Source organism: Periplaneta americana, chromosome 4, assembly GCF_040183065.1.
Source record: "Periplaneta americana isolate PAMFEO1 chromosome 4, P.americana_PAMFEO1_priV1, whole genome shotgun sequence".
Lineage (NCBI taxonomy): Eukaryota > Metazoa > Arthropoda > Insecta > Blattodea > Blattidae > Periplaneta > Periplaneta americana.
The window spans coordinates 84,458,604-84,481,130 of NC_091120.1; the positions used below are offsets into that span (position 1 = coordinate 84,458,604).

At 33.2% G+C, this 22,527-nt stretch overlaps 1 protein-coding gene across 7 annotated transcripts in view; it reads right to left on the reverse strand.

Moving 5' to 3' along the window:
• The window catches only part of LOC138697999 (dipeptidyl peptidase 9), a 97,905-nt gene that overhangs the window by 58,350 nt on the left and 17,028 nt on the right, over window positions 1–22,527 (reverse strand). For 5 of the 7 annotated variants that reach the window (XM_069823662.1, XM_069823665.1, XM_069823661.1 and 2 more), the window contains exons 8-10: window positions 22,100–22,276; window positions 15,936–16,107; window positions 14,256–14,463 (exon numbers count right to left, since the gene is read on the reverse strand). In XM_069823662.1, the coding sequence (XP_069679763.1) occupies window positions 14,256–14,463; window positions 15,936–16,107; window positions 22,100–22,276 (557 nt within the window). The remainder of the gene's footprint in view (window positions 1–14,255; window positions 14,464–15,935; window positions 16,108–22,099; window positions 22,277–22,527) is intronic. The other 2 variants (XM_069823667.1, XM_069823666.1) reach the window with 1 other exon arrangement.

A 22,527-nucleotide genomic window follows, 5' to 3' on the forward strand; every position in this document is an offset into this window, starting at 1 on the left:
ATGTTGCAAAATAATTATAAAAATTTCATGCCAAATTTGAGTGCATGTGAGTTGTAAAACTTAAAACAACCCCCTGCTTAGTGTTTCTAAGAGGATTTCAAAACTGCTTATATGAAAAGCATATCAATGGATACACAAATGCTAAGTTCATTATGGTAGATTACATTCCATTTACTTCCTAAATTTTGTAGCAGACATAACTATAGTAATAAAAAGAAACATACCACTTACACATTCTAGGTAGGTATGTCACCTACACAATCACAAAAAAATTTCTATTTCTAAATCTGAATTTAAATTTTTTATTGATATTTTTCCATATTCCTTATATGAGAATAAAGCATTTATGATATAGTAATAAAAACAGAAACAGCTTTCAGCATCCAAATAAATTCGATTGTAAAACTGACAATTCTACTTCACCACAGTTGGCCCAAGACTAACAAATTGGAAAAAAGTTATATTTACAAAAAAAGGAAATGCACTACAGCAGGGGTTTGTTAGTAACTAAATACAACTACCTCTAACGTATGGAGTGCCCCTTCTATCTGGAGGGGTATACATTTTAGAAAAGATAAAAATGAAATGAACAGGTAAGACCACTGAATATACAGGAGTTTCGGTCTCAGTACCTGTGTCTGTGGGTCCAGATCCCTCACAGTGCATGGATGCTTGTGTTATGCAAAAAACATCAAATAGGCTTAATTAGCTAACATACATTTGGGTTCGTAATTTAAACAAGAAAAATGAAGCATAATCTTAATTATTCTACTTAATAATTTATGTAAAAAAATTAATTTCTTTGATTGCAAACACGTTTTGTTAATTAAATGTGTTTAGAAATTCCACAAGTACAAGATTTTTAACAGGAACAAATTAACAATAAATGGAAGGTGACAGTACAAGCATTCTGCTGCAGATAAATGAAAATAGTAAAATTTGTCGCAATATTGTGATGTAAATACAAGAATCTTAATATAATAGGCTGCTAAGGGGAAATATGAAATTACTTTATCACTCATGCAATATTTCTAAAGACTATTATCAGCTGTTTATGTATTACATTTTTAAATGTAATTTTGAATTTATGTTAGAAAAATAACAGTAATATTAGATACAGAAATAAATAAAACGTGTAAATAATCTACCATATATTTTATTGCAAAAGAATTCTTTCTACTTCAATATTGCAAAATATCCTTTATTGAAACACCAGAGAAGTTACATATTGATTTGCCTCATGAAAATGAAAGTTATGAGTAGGAGAGAAACCATCTCTTTGTTGTCCGTTTCAGAATGCTAATTTTGAAAAATATTGGGTAGCTACTATGTACTTGCTTCTGGTTATAGCTATAATACAAATAATGTATCCAAAGGAGGGACAACAGTTGATATAAACCAACCAACTGTCTGAGTTCTCTATTTTAGGGGAGCCAGAAAGATGAGATATGATTACTTATTACAAACGTAAAATATTGGTGGCAGCTATATTGTTTGGTAGACTGTTTGAATCTAGAGACATCAGGCATTTTTTGTTTCGAGGACTGTTAATATATTCCGTAATTATACCACAGGTAAATAATCACAGTAGATAAAAATCGTACTGACACCATTAATTCTTGCCACACATCTTAGTCTATAAAAGAAAGCTTGCTTCGCTTTATATATTATGCACTAGGATTACTATTGGTATTTGTTCAGGACATCAGCATTAAGCTTCAAGTTCTACAACTCAAACTTAACAACAGTTAGAACAAATTGTTCAAATATTAGCACATTAGCTAAGGATAATACTACACAATGTCTTAAAACAATACGAGACCATTTAAAAATGCTATGACATAAAATATTTGAAGAAAAAAAAAGCCTTTTCATAACATTATATCAGTTCAAAGTGTTTTCTTGTAGTAAATATCGTCAAATGCATGCACTTTTCTGGATCTGAATTAAAATAATTTGCAATTATCTGCTCCAATTAAAAATGCAGACCTTTCTATTGACTTGCCAATATTAACAAATATGCCATGGTCAGCTAGATGAATCTCAAGATGGTTCATGAAGACATTTCAGGACACTGTTAGTCACTAGGTAATATGAAGAAGTCATCTACCATCTCTTAAGGCAAAACTCGTTACCTCAAAATAGGATGAAAATAGATAAGAATGATGAATAGCTAAGATGAATTCTGAAATGGCGGAAATGATTTGTAAATTTTCTCTGTGCCCTCTCATTCAGAGAAAGAATTTTCTTACATACTGTACAACAAATCCACAAAAAGAGCGTCTAATTATTTTATTATTTATTTATTTCTTTGCCTTCCAAGGAAAAATAAGCTGAACATTCTTAACACCTTTGAAAATCCATAATTAGATGAATCTGAACACACAAACTTTGGTTCTAATGGTAAACACGCAAACATCGGCCACTTAGGACTTAGCTAAAAGGCTTAATTTAGACAGGTCGTTGTCAAAGTACTATTAATTATCAAGTTTGCCATTCTGACATAGGTAAAATTACAGGGCCATTGTTCCTTACCCCAAGTTCGCACTTTTACATTCAAATGTTTAAATAGGAGCGCTGGCATGAGAATGTAACAGATCCTGTAGGGTCTAATACGTGAGGGATATGATGATGATGATGTTTAAATAGGATAATCATCTCAATTGAGGCTATATAGGGTGTTTCAAAATTCAATCGAAGAAATTTAAGGGCTTGCAGAGAGGTCCTAGGTAAGTATTTTCAGATAGGAAACTAGGGGTTTGCAGGTTAAAACTTACACATAAACATGTATAATATTTTTTGGATCAGTATGCCACTGATTGAACCTGCCCTTGGCATTGCTATACATTTAGAAATGTTGTTGTTGTTTTCTAATGCCAGACAATAAAGTCATCTGACCTCTTGCACTCCAATATTTTTCAAAGATATTGTCATGGTCAGCCACTGAAGCACAGAAATGTGAGGATACAATATTACTATGTCTCTGTGCACAATCGATAAACATTGTAGATGGTTTCAGTCAGACACTGAGGTCGAAAGTTTTTCTTCCTTAGAGGAGAAAGTAAGCAATATTCAGGAATTATAGTACAGTACACTATCTACATATACTGTAATAAAGGAAAACATTGTTCATTCACTACTCACTGTCAGTTGTAAAACAGAAATCGTTCAAAGTAATGACTTCAGCCTTAAGTACAGTATTTTTCTGCAACAAAACAAGTACTTTTTCTGAAGTTTATTAAATTATTCTGGTTTAACTATTAGAAACTATGTACAACGAATTTCATACAACTTAAATATTAAAATGGGACAAAAATGCATTAAAATAATAATAATACAGAACTCAAAAAGGTCATGTACTCATTACATATACAACCAAACGCCAGTGTGTTTCTAACAAATACCTAACTGAGCTCCATAGGAATCCAATACAACTGACCTGATCTCAAGTGAACTGTAATGAATCAATGGCTAGTAGTATACAGTATACCCTTGCTGAAAGAATAATAAATAAATATTACAATACATATTCCGGTGGTCCAAAAAAGAAAGAAATGTATTGGAATTACAAAGAATACCATTGTCAGACTCGAACATACTACCTTTGGGCTTCAGGTCTGACACGTTGTCTGTTACATGCCGACCATTCCATTCTAAAATAGGTACAATAACGAAAACGAATGAGGGTGAAACAAGCAGTGCAGTGGCGTGCTGTCTCATTATTTGCCAGCAATTTCACAGATTCTGTGAAGACTAAATTTTGAAAATATGGCTGATTAGTTCTCAAGAGTTGGGCTTTGTGCAATCCTTAATAAGGTCCGAAACCATCACATACTATTCCACACTCTATTTCATTTTAATACTGGAATATTAGTATCAAATGTGAACAAGTTTAACAACTGATAACTCAGACATTTTTCGTCAGAGACTCTGGGTTCTTTATATCAAACTGCTTGCTTAGAATCCTTCTATAACCAAATAAATTTTTTCGGTTGAATTCTGAAACACCCTGCAGATGTTTTTTGCAAGACATCTCATGACATCCTCAGGCCTCTCACTTATGATGCACGAGATGACGTAAAAATTGTTTTACAGTATTTAATGACGAGTTTACAAATAATAAGAAAATTGAGGAAGAGCAGTCACGTCTTTTCTTTTTTTTTTTGTTGAAGTATTATACTATCACTTTTCTAGCTGTAATATTATCACAATATTTTTCTCTTTTATGGTCGTAAATGAAAGCAAAATATGGCACCTTTCGAGGCAACAATATCCATTACCATATAGAAGATTAGCGTCAAACAACTTTTTTATTTTAATGAAGAAAAAGAATTAATTACAATGAGATGAAAATAGGAATAACTGAGAGATGGAACAGAGAGTGCAGATACTGTCAATTTGAAAATATCTGACAGAATGACTGGCTCATTAAATACGATTTATAATCAGATTGCAAAATAATAAATTTAATTTTTTCTCATTAGAATGGATGCCATAGTCTGTAGCATTTCATATTATTTACAACAAAATATTACTTCACCATATAACTGAAGAAAAAAAAAAAATTTTATCAAAGCAATTACGATTAAATAAAGAGAACATTTCACAGAAATTACTCCTAAGAGGCACACTATTAAGAAAGGTATAAAATAATTGTAAAAAAAAATTCTCCCATAACATGCTATTTTAATAAATCAATGACCATTATGTATACTGTTTCCTATTTGCTATCAATAAAGACATTGATAAGGTAAGATGTGTAACAGTAAATAATTGATATTAAGGGCTAAAACCTTTCCTAAGACTGCCAGTAACATCATGTTTTAATAATCATATTCACAAAGTAACTGAATTTGTAATCCTGGCAGTTCTGAGGGGCATTCTGACCATAAAAAAGAACAATAAATTAATAGTATGCTACTAATCCCGTTTCTAAAAGTACATTTCATTAGAACGTGAAAGTATCAAATATTTTATAAGAATCTTAAGTCTTTCCTTCTTTTAAGTAAAATTTTTCAACTCTCTCATAAATTTTGTGTACCTTGAAGTGAAAAAATAGTAATAATAAACAAGTAATCGTCCAAAAAAGATTAATTTTAGATAACATTTTTCAGAAAGAATGAAAGAACGAAATTGGGAAATAAAAAATTCTAGCTTTTCAAACAGGAACAGGTATTTATGTTCATGCTGTCACAACTATTTCATTTTTGTTATTAATAATAACTACTGCAGGTAAAAGCAATCTGAAGTCATTAGTTAACAACAAGCAACCGTTGTCACAACTGTAAAGTGTATGAAAATTGAATCATCATCCAAGAAAGCAAAAGAGTAATGAAGTCTAATACAGCAGACAATAAATTAGAACAGACTAACTGTAACTGTAGATAGGAACAAGATGCTTCATTATAACCATGATCACATATAACAGATAAGGATTTTTTGGCAACAACATGAAAAGTTCCACAGACCGACAACAGATGACATGATATGGTAGAACGGTCCTATCTGGACATGGGGGCAGCAATGCCAACCACGCGATAAATTGTAGTATAGCATTATGCAATATTTTTAACCCTGATGCGATGTGCAATAACACCTATGTGATAATTTTCTTTATGTAATAAGTATTACTCCATGGAGCTTGCATCTTTTCTTCCATTTAGCGGTCATTACCAAAAGTTCATTTTCGACAATGGAGATCCTAGTGACCATTCTCCTTATGTTGCCATTTTATAACATGAAAATGGTCAATCTGATATGTATGTGATCAGGGATTGCACTTATGAAACAGATAATTTTGTCACTTAAAATTAAAGCAAGGAAGAAACATTTGCATAAGAAAAGGCACATTAACACATGCACTTTAACCGAGAGTCATTGTTTCAGCATTACCAGGCAAAGACACCCAAATAGTTGGTCATGCCAAATATCACTATGATAATATTTTTATCTGTGATTTAAATGTTAGATTTAAAATTCTATGCATCTATTACAATACTAGTTTTTAAAATTACTGTATATGACAGGAAATGCGGAACCATTTCCTAGAATATTTGACCTCAAGTACTTTACATTACATTTAATTTCATATCAGTTGTGTTTAATTAATTATCTCTATAAGAAGAGACACATCTTCACTTTTCTGTCAGGAATAAAATTCAGATGCACTGCATTTGTAGCTAGGCTTAAACATAACACTTGAACTGAAGAAAAAGAATAATACCTATTTTAAGAGTGAAAATCATAGCCTAAAAATACATTTTGGGGGAACACAGTGCACAATGGCATTTAAAGATGAAAAACAAATATATTTTTGGAATAGGTTAATTTAAATATATCTAATATAAATATAGAGTGTTAGTTGGGAGGCCGGAGGGAAAAAGACCTTTGGGGAGGCCGAGACGTAAATGGGAAGATAATATTAAAATGGATTTGAGGGAGGTGGGATATGATGATAGGGACTGGATTAATCTTGCTCAGGATAGGGACCAATGGCGGGCTTATGTGAAGGCGGCAATGAATCTCTGGGTTCCTTAAAAGCCAGTAAGTAAGTAATATAGATAACTGTAATGTACTCTAATCTATAATTTTAAAATTGACAGAAAACTGGTGCTGCTGCAGAGCTATTTATGGAAAAAGTATTTGAAATAAAATTAATGTAATAGTAGTTGAATAAGGATATTTAGTAAGAACAAGAACAAATTGTAGTAATCAGTAAATTAAATTTTTTGTTAACACAATGTCCTTTGTTAATAATATGTTAAAATATGAAACTCAGAAAATAAATTTAATAACTACAACTCTTCCAAAAAGACAATGGAGGAAGAAAAGAGAAAGAGGAGGTCACGGACTTCCTTTTAAACTTAAATTCAAATTTTAATTTCGTATTTACTAAACTATTCGAAAACAGATTAAAAAAGAAAAGTAAGGTGACAAACTTTTGCAAACTATACTATTCAACACAAATACTTCTTTACACCATAATACTGTCAAACAAAGAAAAGTTCAAATAAAACTATTCTATTCTATCAGTAAAGAGGGAGTAAGAGAATTAAAATGTTAGTAGGGAATAAAATTTCAGCTCCTGTAAGAATTAAGCATTCATATTAGTTACAGAAGTATACACACGCAAACATATGCATGCATATTCACAAATAAAACCTGTCTTAATGATCACATCTATAAAGCAATTATACTTGTTAATGGGCAATTTTTCTAAGACTCAAATAAATAATAATACACTGTTTAACGAGTCCCTTCTCCTCTCTCTACCATACTTCTCGCTAATAGTAAAGACAATGATGGCAGTAATAATCAAAATATTATGTGTTTTTATTTATGGGAAAGCATTATGTATATCTTACACTTTTCTAGGATCACCTATTAACTCACAAATACTGGACTTTAAAAAGATTATTTATGTCCACAACTGTGGAGTAATGGTTAGAGCATCTAGCCGCAAAACCAGGTGGCCTGGGTTCGATTCTCAGTCAGGGCAAGTTACTTGGTTGAGGTTTTTTCTGGGGTTTTCCCTTAACCCAATATGAGCAAATGCTGGATAACTTTCGGTGTTGGACCCCGGACTCATTTCACCAGCATTATCACCTTTATCTCATTCAGACGCTAAATAACCTAAGATGTTGATAAAGCGTCATAAAATAACCTATTAAAAAATAAAAAGATTATTTATTATTATTAAGTTATTACTAACAAGAGAACTGTCTCAGGTCACGGTGCTTGAATTGAATGAAAATGTATATTTAAGCTAATTTTCCTTCGTTAAGAAATGTGGTGATAGTTGTTCGTTTCGTTTTTTCCTCATTTACGAAATATAATGACTTGAAAATCAATGCTACTTATGCCACAACATCTTACCACAGCTCACATATTAATGTTCTAGTCTATTTTCTTTTTCTCTTAACTCACATTAATGCAGTACTCTTGCTGAAATACAAATTCAAATTGAATTTAAAATATGTATTAACTTTGCGACTCACTTAAATATGATAGTGTTGATTCGAAATGAAGACAAAGAGCCATTGAACAGTACAAATATTTTATATAGACTGGTTTTTCACACTCTTCTGTAACACACATACAGTTTCCAACACGCAACATTGTTGCAAGAAAGTTAACAAACTTTCTCACATGTTTTTCAATCACATATTCACAACTCTGCCATGTGTATATTAGCAAGTGTTTGAAGAAGATGAATGAAACTGGTGATACACAATGGAATGTAATGTCATTATGAAGCCCCTATTGTAGAATGTGTCTGGAATGTTTTCACAGATAATTTTATGCCTAAAAAAATACACTTCGAAGAGTTGCAATGATCTTGTAGTTTTTGAAGGGATAATTTATGTTTTAAATGTCTTGCCATGAAAATATTGTTTACTTCTTCATCAGTATCATCTGACCACTCCAGGAATCCAATAGTAGTAATGTGTCTTTCTTAACTGGGAGAAATACATCTCTTAACTGTCTTCTCACATGGTTTTTTGTCAGTTTACCAGAACTACTTGTATCGATCATGACATTAAATGACTTATGTTTGTCTACACATTGTTTTACTTTAGGTCCAAATTTCCCTTTCGTTTCTTGAAAGGATATGTAATGTCATGTTCCTAGACTTCCAGCTGCATACCTATGGATTTGAACAGTGTATGAATGAATGACAGATGCCATGGATTGCATTACTACTATATTAATGTGAGTTAAGAGAAAAAAAAAATTGACCAGAGCATTAATGCGAGAGCTGTGATATGGTGTCGCAAAACTATGAGAATCCAAACGAACGAAAATTAGTTTAAATTAGCATTTTCATTAAATTCAAGCAACATGACCAGGTACGGTTCCCTTGTTAGTAGAACTTCAAGTCAGAAAGTCAGCCGAATTTAACCATCACAGTACACAAATGAACGGTCACTACCAATGGTGTGATACTATACACTATCCTAGCAGAAGACGAAATACTGATATTTATAAAGACTGATCATTCTTTTATGAGTTACTCGAATACTGTCACAAACTTCAGTTTATTAGCCACTTACAAAAACATCATTGTATACTTCACCTGACATAATTAGGAACATAAAATCCAGACGTTTGAGATGGGCAGGACATGTAGCATGTATGGGCGAATCCAGAAATGCATATAGAGTGTTAGTTGGGAGGCCGGAGGGAAAAAGACCTTTGGGGAGGCCGAGACATAGATGGGAAGATAATATTAAAATGGATTTGAGAGAGGTGGGATATGATGGTAGAGACTGGATTAATCTTGCTCAGGATAGGGACCAATGGCAGGCTTATGTGAGGGCGGCAATGAACCTCCGGGTTCCTTAAAAGCCAGTAAGTAAGTACAAAAACATCTGTGTGAAATAAATTCTGTAGGATAACAGAAACATTAATGGACATGATTTGACTATCTATTTACTACAGGTGTTTCGAGACAGTCTTTTAAAAATGACAACAGAGACAGTGATGACAGGAAATAAATTGTTCGAGTAATGCGGTTATTCATAGCACTCTTCGCAGCTTAGCTCCATGTCTCTGCAAAAAATGCAGACAACTTTTTACAAAAGTGGGGGTAAATGAACGAGCTACTATTCTACTCCAAAACATATGCTACTTTAATGTACGGGTTCCGAATTGTGTGAACTATAAACCCACAGTCAGTGTTTTTGAGTACAGCTAAACTTTCATTTAACATCAAAACCTTCAGGATACCATAGGAGTTATGAAATTCGACTAGTGTTCTGAGGCTGCTCTTGGGCCTCAGACTCAACTTGTCACGTAACATCTCACCATTTCTAATTTCACTGATGCTAGATAACTTCTCAGTCGATATAGTGTTGTCAAATAACTGATTAAAAATAACACCATACAAATATACCTGCTTCTTTGATGCACTTGCCTCTAAACATTACTTCACAGGGACCAAGAACTGAGACCTCAACAATAGATTTTCTTTAGTCTGAATTGAATTAACGTTAAAATAAAGTCTCGAAAAAAAAAGAAGCGACAGTATTAAATTCGGATAAATTAATTTTACATTTTGTAGCCAGCCTAGTCTAAAATCTACTACTCTTCTAACAGTATAAGTAAACTTATAGGAATGGAGATTTGAATGGATACGAAGTTTCAATTTTTGCCATTTTTGAGGAAAATTTTTTCCATCTAGAAAAATAACACACTGCAAACATCCATGTAGGTGACTGCCCCTCTGAATGACTATATTTGAAGAACTCTAAGTGATCTTTAATACAGGTGTGTATGTGTGTAAGAGCTGTGTACTTGGTTAAAATTAATAACAAGGAATCATACATTATTTTTCAAACAGTTTAGTTATGTGGATATAGAGTTCAAAGTTAAAGGACAGAATATGAAAATGAAGTGAGAAAGTAAGAAAAATAACACGAAATTAAGAAAATTTAGAAGTTAATATAATCATTAAATTATATTTAACCAAATTATTCTTTAAATACAATAAATAATGTTAAAATGTTCAATCTTATGACTTATCAATTTAATATTAACATTTGTTAATACATTTTAAATATAAATAATGTATAAATGTAAATATTAAATTGTTAAAAAACTTAAAATTGTTTAACGACACGTTAAAAGTGTTAAAATTCTTAAAAAAGGTTATGTACCTTAGACGGCCCATTTTGATGCCAGTCCTGTGTCATCTTCAGTGTCTTAACGTGCTGTTAAACAATTTCAATAAATTGTTAAGTCAAAAGATTGAATAACATTATTTATTGTATTTAATAACTGAATTATCTGAAATAAAAACATGAATTGTAAATTACAAATTATTCTTGCTTATGTAATTCATATTTATAGAAAGCATTTGTAGCTTATTATCAGCTTGATGTTTTATATTTACTGCAATAAATAAACTTGAATGAACATTCATTTAAATAATTATAAATAATAAATGATGATAATGATGATGATAAATAATAAATTATTAACCACTATATTGAATGTTTATTTGAAAACATCTGTGCATTAATTCATTATTGCAGTTAATACTGGCAAGGGGGAGGAAATGGATTATTATTACATGAGAAAATCCAAGAATGTTGTTGTTGTTGTTTTCTAATGCCAGGCGTTTGACAATAAAGTCATTTGACCTCTTGCACTCCAATATTTTTCAAAGATATTATCATGACCAGCCACTAACGCACAGATTTTGAGGTGTTCCGAATCCATTTCTTGGTTTGAGTTGCATAATGGGCAGTTAGGGGACTGATATATTCCAATTCTATGCAGGTGTTTGGCCAAACAATCATGGCCTGTTGCCAATCTAAAAATTCAAGAATGTATATCAACTTACAAATAGCAGTTTGTGTTTACGTTTAAAAAAATACATTGTGAAATTATTAAAATATAGGACTTGACCTAAATACTCCATTTTTTTCAACTAATGGCAAATACCTAACTGTTTGTAATTGTCATTCATATAAAGTAAGTTATGCAAAACAATTTACTGACAGAGTCGTTGTACAGTGTGTGCCATAGGAGGCTGGTATACACTGCCTGCGATGAGATGAGACGATGATGAAGATTTGTTAGGATGCCACAGGGGAACCAGAGAAAACTCCTGGTGTCACTTGGCTTGCCCAACACATGTCATGGGGATCGAACCTGGATCCACAGGATTACGAGTCCAGTGCCCTAGCCACTGGACCACTGTGGATATTAAAAAATTCAATATTTTCCACATATATAATTTTTTCCTCCAGTGCAGTTTTATCATAATGAATATCACAGAAGTCTCATTGTACTTTTATGTTATGTTCAAAGTCATTGACAAAATAATGTGTGTGTTGTTGTTTTCTAATGCCAGGCGTTTGACAATAAAGTCATTTGACCTCTTGCACTCCAATATTTTTCAAAGATATTATCATGACCAGCCACTGAAGCACAGATTTTGAGGTGTTCCGAATCCATTTCTTGGTTTGAGTTGGACAATGGGCAGTTAGGGGACTGATATATTCCAATTCTATGTAGGTGTTTGGCCGAACAATCATGGCCTGTTGCCAATCTAAATGCAGCTACAGACGATTTTCGTGGTAAATAGGGAATTAACTGTGGATTTTGATGCAGAGAGTTCCATTTTTTCCCTTGGGATTGTGTTATCAAATTTTGTTTGTTGAAGTCTAAGTATGTAGATTTAATAAATCTTTTCACAGAGTAATACGTAGATTTAGTAACAGGTCTGTAAGTAGCAGTGCTGCCCTTCTTTGTTAATGCATCCGCATTCTCGTTTCCCAGGATTCCACAATGGGATGGTATCCATTGGAATGCAATTCTTTTATTGAGTGATATTAATTGAGAGAGCATTTTAGTTAATTCTGTGTTTGAGATGAAGGTGTGTGTTTAGAGACTATTGATAGAATAGCTGCTTTGGAGTCTGACAATATAACTGCATTCCTAAATTTATTGATGTGGCATAGAAGATTCCCGAGACTTTCACTTATTGCAATGATTTCACCATCAAAACTTGTTGTTCCATATCCAAGAGATCTATAAAGTGAGAAGAGACAGCACGTAACACCTGCACCGGCACCTTGTTCTCTGGAGATCAAGGATCCATCGGTGTATAAATGAAGCCAGTTTTGTGGAGGGTACCTAATATTAATTGTCTCTAAAGACAATTGTTTCATTATTTCAGTGTTTACTTCTGATTTCAGTATTTCTTCTGTTAAATTTAAATTATATTCTATATTTAATAGAGTTAAAGGGTTTGGTTTAATTTGTAAGTTTTCTTTTAAATTCGGGATATTGATTTTCTGTTTTAATTCTTGAACAATGGATATGAAACTTTATTGAGTTTTCAATCTACAGAGAGGACTGTATGAATGCCAATTGTTTCCTGGTAATCTGATAAGTTTTTCATATTGAATCAGTGCTTTTTCTTCTATTATCATTTTGATGCTGTTAATATTAGTGAGGAATCTCATAGAATCTATTGGAGATAGATATAAAAGATATGGTCTTATCAAACAAATTATACAATATTATATTAATGTGAGTGTGTGTGTGTGTGTGTGTATTCATTCATAACATTTTCCAATCTTCCCTATTTTCTGCTTTCCTCTTAGTCTCCACATGATCCATATATCTTAATGTCGTCTATCATCTGATATCTTCTTCTGTCCTGAACTCTTCTCCCATTCACTATTCTTTCTAGTGCATAGGTATTAGGTATTACTATTCTAAGGAACACGGTTTATAACAGTTTCATACTTTCATTATAGTGAAAGCAATGTAAATTCCAATACAGACTCGGTATAAAAATTTTGATAAGCAATTGTTGTTTAGCCAACTGTCCGAAGATAAGTCTGAACCTCACAAGCAACACCAAGAAGGCACCACTTATGAGCAACTAGGCCAGGAGATGATGGGGTAGGGTGGTCAGTAATATTAATTTTTTTTTGTTTTACTTGGAGCATGATGGATAATGTCTTTGGAGATACAAAGATCAATACTTGATTGAAGAAAGCCTTGTAAGAAGTGAAATCATTCAGATCAAGTCCTTGTATTAATCTGTTTCTGATTTTCAGTGTTCCCATGCGTGATCAACAAGATGTTTCTGGAATTCTGCTAGCCTGACAATTTCTATTTGGTAGCATTTATAAGACAGAAATCTTTAACAATATGACACATAATAAGACAACAGGCAATAATGATTGGAGTTGATTTTTTATATTGGTGAGAAATTTTTGTAAAGTTTTTCCTTGAGAAACTGTTGTTAAATTTTTTCTTGAGAAACTGCTGATAAGTTTTTCCAGGACCTCTCTCATACAGGGTTGGAGTTCTTTTATGTGGTACAATCTTCTATTGTTCTTAAAAGTCGACACTTTTAGCTGAATCTGAATCTCAGGTCAGGCATATTAACTATTCAACCATTGAGAATGACAAACATAAACCTTTATAAAAAGATATGGTCTTATCAAACAAATTACACAAAGATATTTCTCATGTAATACAAGAACACAGGAGGAATATATTCCAAACTGCTATATGGATATGATTATATATGTAAAATATCAATGCCATGCTTTGGAAATGCCAGTTATAATTTCTAGAATCATAGCATTCTTAATTCCTAATTGATCAGAAGCCACAAAGAACTGCACATCACAAATGGCCCAATAAAAATGGTCCAGAAAATTGCATGCTGAATGTTGTTGTGAAAAACGTGTTAGTAAGTAAATGGATTTGAAACATGATTTTACTGCGCACAAACTGAAGAGTGGAGCTGAGTAGGGAAGAGTAGAGTTGCTCACTTTCCATACGCTCCAGTGTCTCCTCCACACCATTGCTGAGGCCTGAAACTTGTGCTGTGATCAAGTAAAGATGTCGGAAACCAGTCTCTTCACTCGCCCACACAAACCTCATTTCATTGTTCTCGTTCGTTGGGAAGAAGTATAACAGATCATTCACCTGACAAACAAATGTATATATTGTTTACAGTGAAGACTAAATTACAACCTATAAAACAGAAATACATATCAGGAATCTGAAACCTTTAACTGCTTATTATCTGCACCACTGTTTCTTAATCTTTTTAAGGGAAAGTAATCTTTTACTATATCTTTTTCTCGTGCTTCTTTCACACCCATATTTTCACATTTTACAAACTTACTGCATAAATCAGAGTAACACTATATTCCTGTCCTTTCTTTCTAGGATGAATCTGACAAGTAACATTCTGAAGTTAATTGAATCTTTCAATTGAATTCTAGGTTAGCCCAAGTTACTTTCATCAATAAAGTGATAAGTAGAGCCTGAATGTTAGGCAAAATGCCTTTTTTAAACTGAGTGTACCGTATGTATGAAAGACCTATTAAAGATAAACACGTTTCCACAAATTTGGGGAAGATAGGCCCAATTTTTATTTTGCCTTTTTTTGCATATTTTAGCTCCCATTGCCTATTTTAAGGTTAAATGACTTTTTTAGCCTTTTTACATCGTTACTGTACATTTTCTATATCTTTAATGTGTTTAAAATAAACCGCACATAAATTATATATATAAAAAAAAAACAAAAAAGAACAGTTGTACAAATTAAAAATATACATTCACTTCACACAAATATTTGCTGAGAATCTTATTCTCCAGCAATACATATGTTTCCAAGAAGTCGTAAACTTTTCTCCCCTACTGATTCCATCTTTTGTGTCACTTAACAAAGATGTTTGAACAGTATAACCTTCAATGCTCAGGTCACTTCGGGGTTTACCAGCTAAAGAAAGGGGATGAGGGAAGTATTAAAAGCAAGTCTCCAGATCCCGTTACTGTTGTCGCTTGCACGCACAAGTCACGCATACTTTGAAGTCTCTAATCCCTTCTCACATCCCTCTTTTTGAGACAATACACAGTCGGTTTTTCCCAATCTCTGAAAGAAAGTAAAGGCAGTCCTTCTGAAATAAGTTGTTTTAAGTTTGTTCCAATCACTTCAGTAGAAGTGGAAAGATCTTTTTCCACCATGAAGAATTGACAACAGTTGACAACTTAAAAAAGCATCTTATTGTGACATGTAACCAAGGAAAGTGAGTACCGTATGAGATAGTTTATTAAGTATTTGTCTATTTTTTGTCTGTTTCCATGGATAATAAATGCCTATTCTGTTTCCATAGATAATAAATGCCTAAACATCCGGGCTCTAGTGATAAAAATATACAGTATTTTGTTGCAGTGAATGTTTCAGGGATATATTATGTATATGACAATCTCTCATAAATTATGCCACAGTCATTTTCCTTATCAAAAGACTGTAATTAAAATACTGTTTCCTAAAAATTATTAATTCTCTATGATTACAAAAAAAATATTTTTACTTTTTTATGCACTGTAATTTATGATAACACAAATAAGAATTTATCATTCTTACTTAATAATAATATAAAACTTACATTGATCCAAATGTCTGAGTGCTGCGTGTATATAACCTGGACGGCAGGCGTGGGTGGGTTCAGGTTGTTTTCTACATTGTACATGTTGGGCGGAGGTTCTGTGAAGTTGTCCACAGAAAGAAGCACCAACTCTAACCTTTGCTGTCGTCGATCCAAAAGCTGAACCCAAATGCTGAAATGAATGTAGTTTACATAATTTCTTTCAGAAAGATAAAAAACTAACTGGTTAACAAATGTATACACTATAGTCATACGGAAACAACATATTCCTCTGAGTGAAATCAGGAAGTGAATGATGAAGAATAAGCAAATAAAACAACAGTAACTCAATTATGGAATACGTTTTTTTTGTTGATATCTTAAAAAAAAATAAATAAATTTAGCATATTAAGCATATTATAAAGAACAATGGAAAGAGTCCATAATTTACCTATCTTTAAGAAGGGGGAAAAGACTAATTGTAATAACTTTTGAGGAATATCACTTTTGTTGACGTCATACAAAATTTTGTCCAATAGTCTTTTGAGAAGATTAGCTCCATATGTAAATGAAATTATTGGGCATCATCAGTGTGGTCTTAGGCATAACAGATCGACTACTGATCAGATTTTTTGTATTCGACAGATAATGGAGAAAAAAAAGGGGGTATAAGAGTACAGTACATCAGTTATTCATAGATTTAAAAAAGACATATGACTTGGTGAAGAGAAGTTTTATATAATAGTCTTACTGAATTTGATATTTCCAAGAAACTAATTTGATTAATTAAAATGTGTCTCAGTGAAATGTACAGCAGTCTGTTTAGGCCAGTCTCTATTGGATGCATTTCCAATTCACTGCAGGCTAAAGCAAGGAGAAACACTGTCACCTTTACTTTTTAACTTTGCTCAAAAATATGCCATTAGGAAAGTCCAAGATAACAGAGAGGGTTTGGAATTGAACTGATTACATCAGCTGCTTGTCTATGCAGATGACGTGAATATGTTAGAAGAAAATCCACAAACTATTATGGAAAACACAGGAATTTTACTTCAAGCGCGTAGAGAGATAGGTTTGGAAGTAAATCCCGAAAAGTCAAAGTATATGACTATGTCTCGTGACTAGAACATTGTACTAAATAGAAATATAAAAACTGGAAATTTATCCTTTCAAGAGGTGGAAAAATTCAAGTATCTTGGAGTAAAAGTAACCAATATAAATGACACTCGGGAAGAAATTAAAAGCAGAAAAAACATGGGAAATGCATGTATTTCATTGAGAAGCTTCTGTCATTCAGTCTGCTCTCAAAAAAGCTGGGACTCTCACCTTGAGTGAGGAACAGAGGGTAAGGGTGTTCGAGAATATGGTGCATAGAAAAATATTTGGGGCTAAAGGTACAGTCACACGTCGCTACTTTTGCAGCGCTGCAGTACAAAAAACTGCGCAACTCTTGTACTGCGACGTGTGAACAACGGTGCAACCCGAAAAGTAGCAGCTGCCAAACCTGCTGCCCGCTACTTTTCCATGCTGCGCGCAGCTTAAAAGTAGCGACGTGTGAACAGGGTTCTCAGGGTTGCAGCCGCAGCATTTTTTTTTATCGGTTTTGTTGAAACTTTTGCGGCGGTTGCAACCAGTGTTATCACCCAAATGTGCCAATGATACTTTTATTGTTTGGATATATTTTAATGTTAAATGTGATGAAAATAAATTATTTGTAACAGCTATTAAATACACAACACAGTCTGAGCATAATTGCTGACGATATAATCCATTTTTTAAATTTTCCGTAGCGTAGTTCCAAACAGGAGGGTTGCCAACATTGATTACGTGAATATACTGTTGGTTATCATTTAAGTATATAGGCGTTTTTAAAAGCTTTATAGTAAAAATAATGTCAATTTCTGAATACTAGATACGACAGAAAAGCAAATAATAGATCAGGAAGCTTTTGCATGAGTTTCTTAATAATGCGAACATAACCACAAAATGTATATTGAGAAGTCAACACGGAGATGGAAACCTGCAGCATGACTGGGGCTGCAAAAGTAGCGCCTTGTGTGTGAACAGACTCGCAACCTCCAGTTGCAACTTTTGCAGCACTCGGGTTGCGCAGCACGAAAAGTAGCGTGCAGCGTGCTACTTTTGGCTTACGTGTGAACACGACATGCAACTTTTGCAGCTGCAGTACAAAAGTTGTGCTGCAAAAGTAGCGATGTGTGCCGTACCTTAAGAGGGATTAAGTTACAGGAGAATGGAGAAAATTACACAACGCAGAACTGCATGCATTGTATTCTTCACCTGACATAAATAGGAACATTAAATCAGATGTTTGAGATGGGCAGGGCATGTAGCACGTATGGGTGAATACAGAAATACATATAGTGTTAGTTTGGAGGCCAGACGGAAAAAAAACATTTGGGGAGACCGAGACATAGATGGAAGGATAATATTACGTAAAATGGATTTGGAGAGGTGGGATATGATGATAGAGACTGGATTAATCTTGCTCAGGATAGGGACTGATGGCGGGCTTATGTGAGGGTGGCAATGAACCTCCAGGTTCTCTAAAAAGCCATAAGTAAGCAAGCATATTATAAATGAAACACTTACAGCAATTTATAACGTAAAATATAATACATTTTAAGTGTTTCAGTTCTTCCAGATATGGTCAACTAAGATCTTCCTGAACACCACTGGTCTAGTAATGTGAGAACATTTAGCCATTAATAATAGCTTGTCAGAGTGTTCTTGTGGGGATGAAATATGTAAGGGTGTACCTTTGTTCCTCAAACATCAAAGAGGTTTGACCAGCTTATAGATAATTACATAGTATGGACACTTTGTGTCGGTACCTTTGATGTAGCAGGACTGATTTTAATAACCTTCAAACCAGTTTGAGCGTGAGAGTCTACTTTCTCCCAGCAGTTGGCACTGATATCACATCAGCTAGCAGTTGACACAGCGGAAATATAACACATACAATTAATACACCTAGGTACATTATGTACTCAAATAAAATAAATTGGACTGATGAAATAATAAATCCATCATTAACCATAATGTGTAGACTCTAAGAGTTCCTTTATAATGAGAGTTGAGATGTTGACCCCAGCAACAATTAAAATATGCAATGATTTGATAGTGCTGAAAATGGAAAAACAAAACTCCTATGAGAAGTAAAACCATATACCTATATGATATTGTATACAAATATTAAACGAATTTGATACATAATTTTACAATGTATTATATTATTTTATTATATATATATATATATATATATACTTTATAATATATAAAATAAAGAAAATTATTATTACAACTAGTTTGTCACTGAGAAGTAAGGAAAAGCTGTTAACTTGAATTTATATGAAGCAAAGTGTTACTGGATTATACAATAAGGTAGGCGATGTTTGGATCCTGTGTCTCAACTCTATACTCAATTATTATCTTAGCGTGTGCTTGATTACACTAAACTCTAGCATTTGAAAATGGTACTAAACATCTGCGGACAGAGAAACAAAACACAGGAAAATTCGCTCAGTGTCCATTCTTTGTAATCCCTATTCACTGGTTTGACCTTGATTATCATTCCTGCAGTACTTTGGAAGGAAGCACAGATTATTTTCATTAAAATTTTGACTACTTAAGTTAAATTATACAGTACTTTCTGTTTAAATTCTATATGTAGACACACAATTCTTTCCTACCCACCTAATACAGATAAATACAGATAAATCACAGGCCATCTTATTTTCGAATAAAAGATTAATCCCCGATATTAATAAGCTCAACCTTCCTCCTGTGACTCTGAATAAAGCGACCATTCCATTAAGTTCAACTGTAAAAAACCTGGGAGCTCATTTTGAATCTAACCTTACCTGGGACACGCATATCAAACACACATGCAAGAAAGTATTTTCCACTCTTCACTCATTAAAAAGATTGTACCACTATCCAGCTAAATTAAAGCAGACGCTTGTACAGACTCTTATTATGCCTCATTTCGATTATTGTGACGCTTTATTCAGTGATCTCAGGGTGGATTTATCCCATAAACTGCAACGTGTTCATAATGCGTGTGTTCGTTTCATTTGTAATGTCCGTTACTACGATCACATTTCACCTTCCTTTGATAAATTATTGTGGCTCAGGTTAACTGAGAGGAGAAAATTACATTCCCTTTCTCTCTTATACCGAATTTTGCACACCTCTACTCCTTTTTACTTATCTGTCTGATTCCACAGTCTTTCTCGGTATCATAACTTAAATACTCGGTCACAATATGATAACACTCTAGAAATACCACTGCACACATCATCTCTATATTCTTCATCTTTCACTGTTCTCGTCACTGGAATTCTCTGCCGCCTGAAGTCAAGGGCTGCCGAACTTTAATTTCCTTTAAATGTAAATTAGAAAAATATCTTATGATGAGTTGCCAGACCTAACGTGTTGCAAATGTGTTCTACTGTATTTATTTTTATTTTATTATTATTTTTTTTTTTGTTTCTCATTTTTATTATCTAAATCGTGTTTATTTATCACTTAATGCCAATATGTATCCCACTATGTTGTTGTTTTTTATTATTAATCTATTTTTTGTGTACATTTTATTCAATTGTCGGTTTCTGGTTTAATTATGTAAATCCTACTTAATTGTAATCTAATACTAATATATATACTAATGTGTTTATTTTTATTTTTACTGTGTACATTTTTCTTTTTTATTGAATTATCAGCTTCTGTTTTTATGTGATTCGTATTTGATACTAACAAATTAATATGTATTTCACTATGTTTATTTTTATTTTATGAGGTAAATTTTATGTAACTACCTCTTTTGATCTCATTATGTATCAGTATGTAATTACTTAATTCCGATCAAGTTTTATGTTCAACTGTGTAAGCAAGTTTTAATCCTGGTTGAATGTAAGAGAAGGCCTTACGGCCTTAACTCTGCCAGGTTAAATAAAGCCATTATTATTATTATTATTATTATTATTATTATTATTATTACTATTATTAGTTTATGATGAATTAAAAAATTAAAAACAGAAGTGACATTAATAGTACTGTACTGGGAATTGGATGCAGTTCTCCCTTGATTGTGCTTCATCTAACGAAGATGGCAGGCACTTTAATGGAGAAAATCCGAAAACTGCACGATATTATTAACTTGTAAAAATATCACGAATCAGCTGATAAAATTTAACATGCTTATAATTACCGCAGTTCGGCTGATGTTTAAGAAGGAGGGGGAGAGGGGGGGAGGAAAAAGACCTACAATATGAACATCCATCATCCTAACCTAAATCCTTGATAATAACTTAAACATTCTACATAAGTATGGCTGGCATTAAAAGAGTTAACACCTCAAATAACAATTGGTAACATAAGACGAACACAAGAGAAATGGACTCATCTCAACCCAAATGAAGAGAATTAATTTCTCTGTTGGGTATGGCAGTTAGTACGAGCGAAAATTTCTTTTGTCATAATCATGCAGTAACTGAAATGAATGTTCCTGTTGGCTCACTACATATAAGTCTCGCAAGCACGGAGTACAGACAGAAGGAATGCGAATCAAACACTGCGATAAGGAAGAGTGGGCGACAGGAAAAGTCACGAGATAGCTTGAATGATATTCAAGAGTACAGTCGGAAGAGAAATGACATCGATAGAATCAGTCTTGCGTTGTGATAGTTACATTACGACTTTAGTTTGTTTCACTGCATGTGAATGCGTGTCTTGTACCGCACGGTATTATTATTTCATTCATAAACATAAGTTGCGCGTTTAATTAGCTTCGAATTTTTCCTTTTGCTACGTTCTTTATTTCCACAGCGATGTCCTCATTTGTTCATCTTCTTGGAAGAGACAGTAATTCCATCGGCTGGCACCTCTCTCCCCCTTGGCATGCCTAGATACACACATCAAAACAGACAGCAATGCCACCATTGGTTTTCGGTAATCGTTTCTTTCGCGAGCTATAATAGCGAGTATTTGTGTTTCTCAAGTACGTAACTCATTAAATCTGTCGGATGAGTGCAAAGAAGATTTGCAGAGAATCTTCTAGGTAACAAAGTTCTTAGTCATCCTAGAGTGCATATTATTATTAAGAAATTTAGAGAGAATGGAAATGTACACTACAACACAGTAATCACACGAAAACATTCACTCACTATTCTGCAGATGGGGTCCAACCTACTCTAACCAAGTACTCCATCCATGGAAACATGACAGACAGTGGATATTGAAGTTCTAATGTATCTACATCCATGACCTGCATATTCTCGTTCAGTCTAAATTGTACCATCTTCAAATTAGATTTGGAGTTGGGTGTGCCAGCACGTGGGAATCTGTAAAAGCCACATAAAACAATTTAAATTACAATAGCAAATTTATACAGAAAACAAACAATGCAATGTGAAATTAATGTAACTGCTCTACTTAACATTCCCTGTACTACCAAAGCATTTCATGATATGGAAATAATGGCGAAATCGTGAAATGAGAATGGTAGGAGAAATCGAAATACACAAAGCAAATTTGTCAAGATCTGTAATGTTCACTATAAATATCAGAGAATCTGCCAGGGATTGAATCCCAT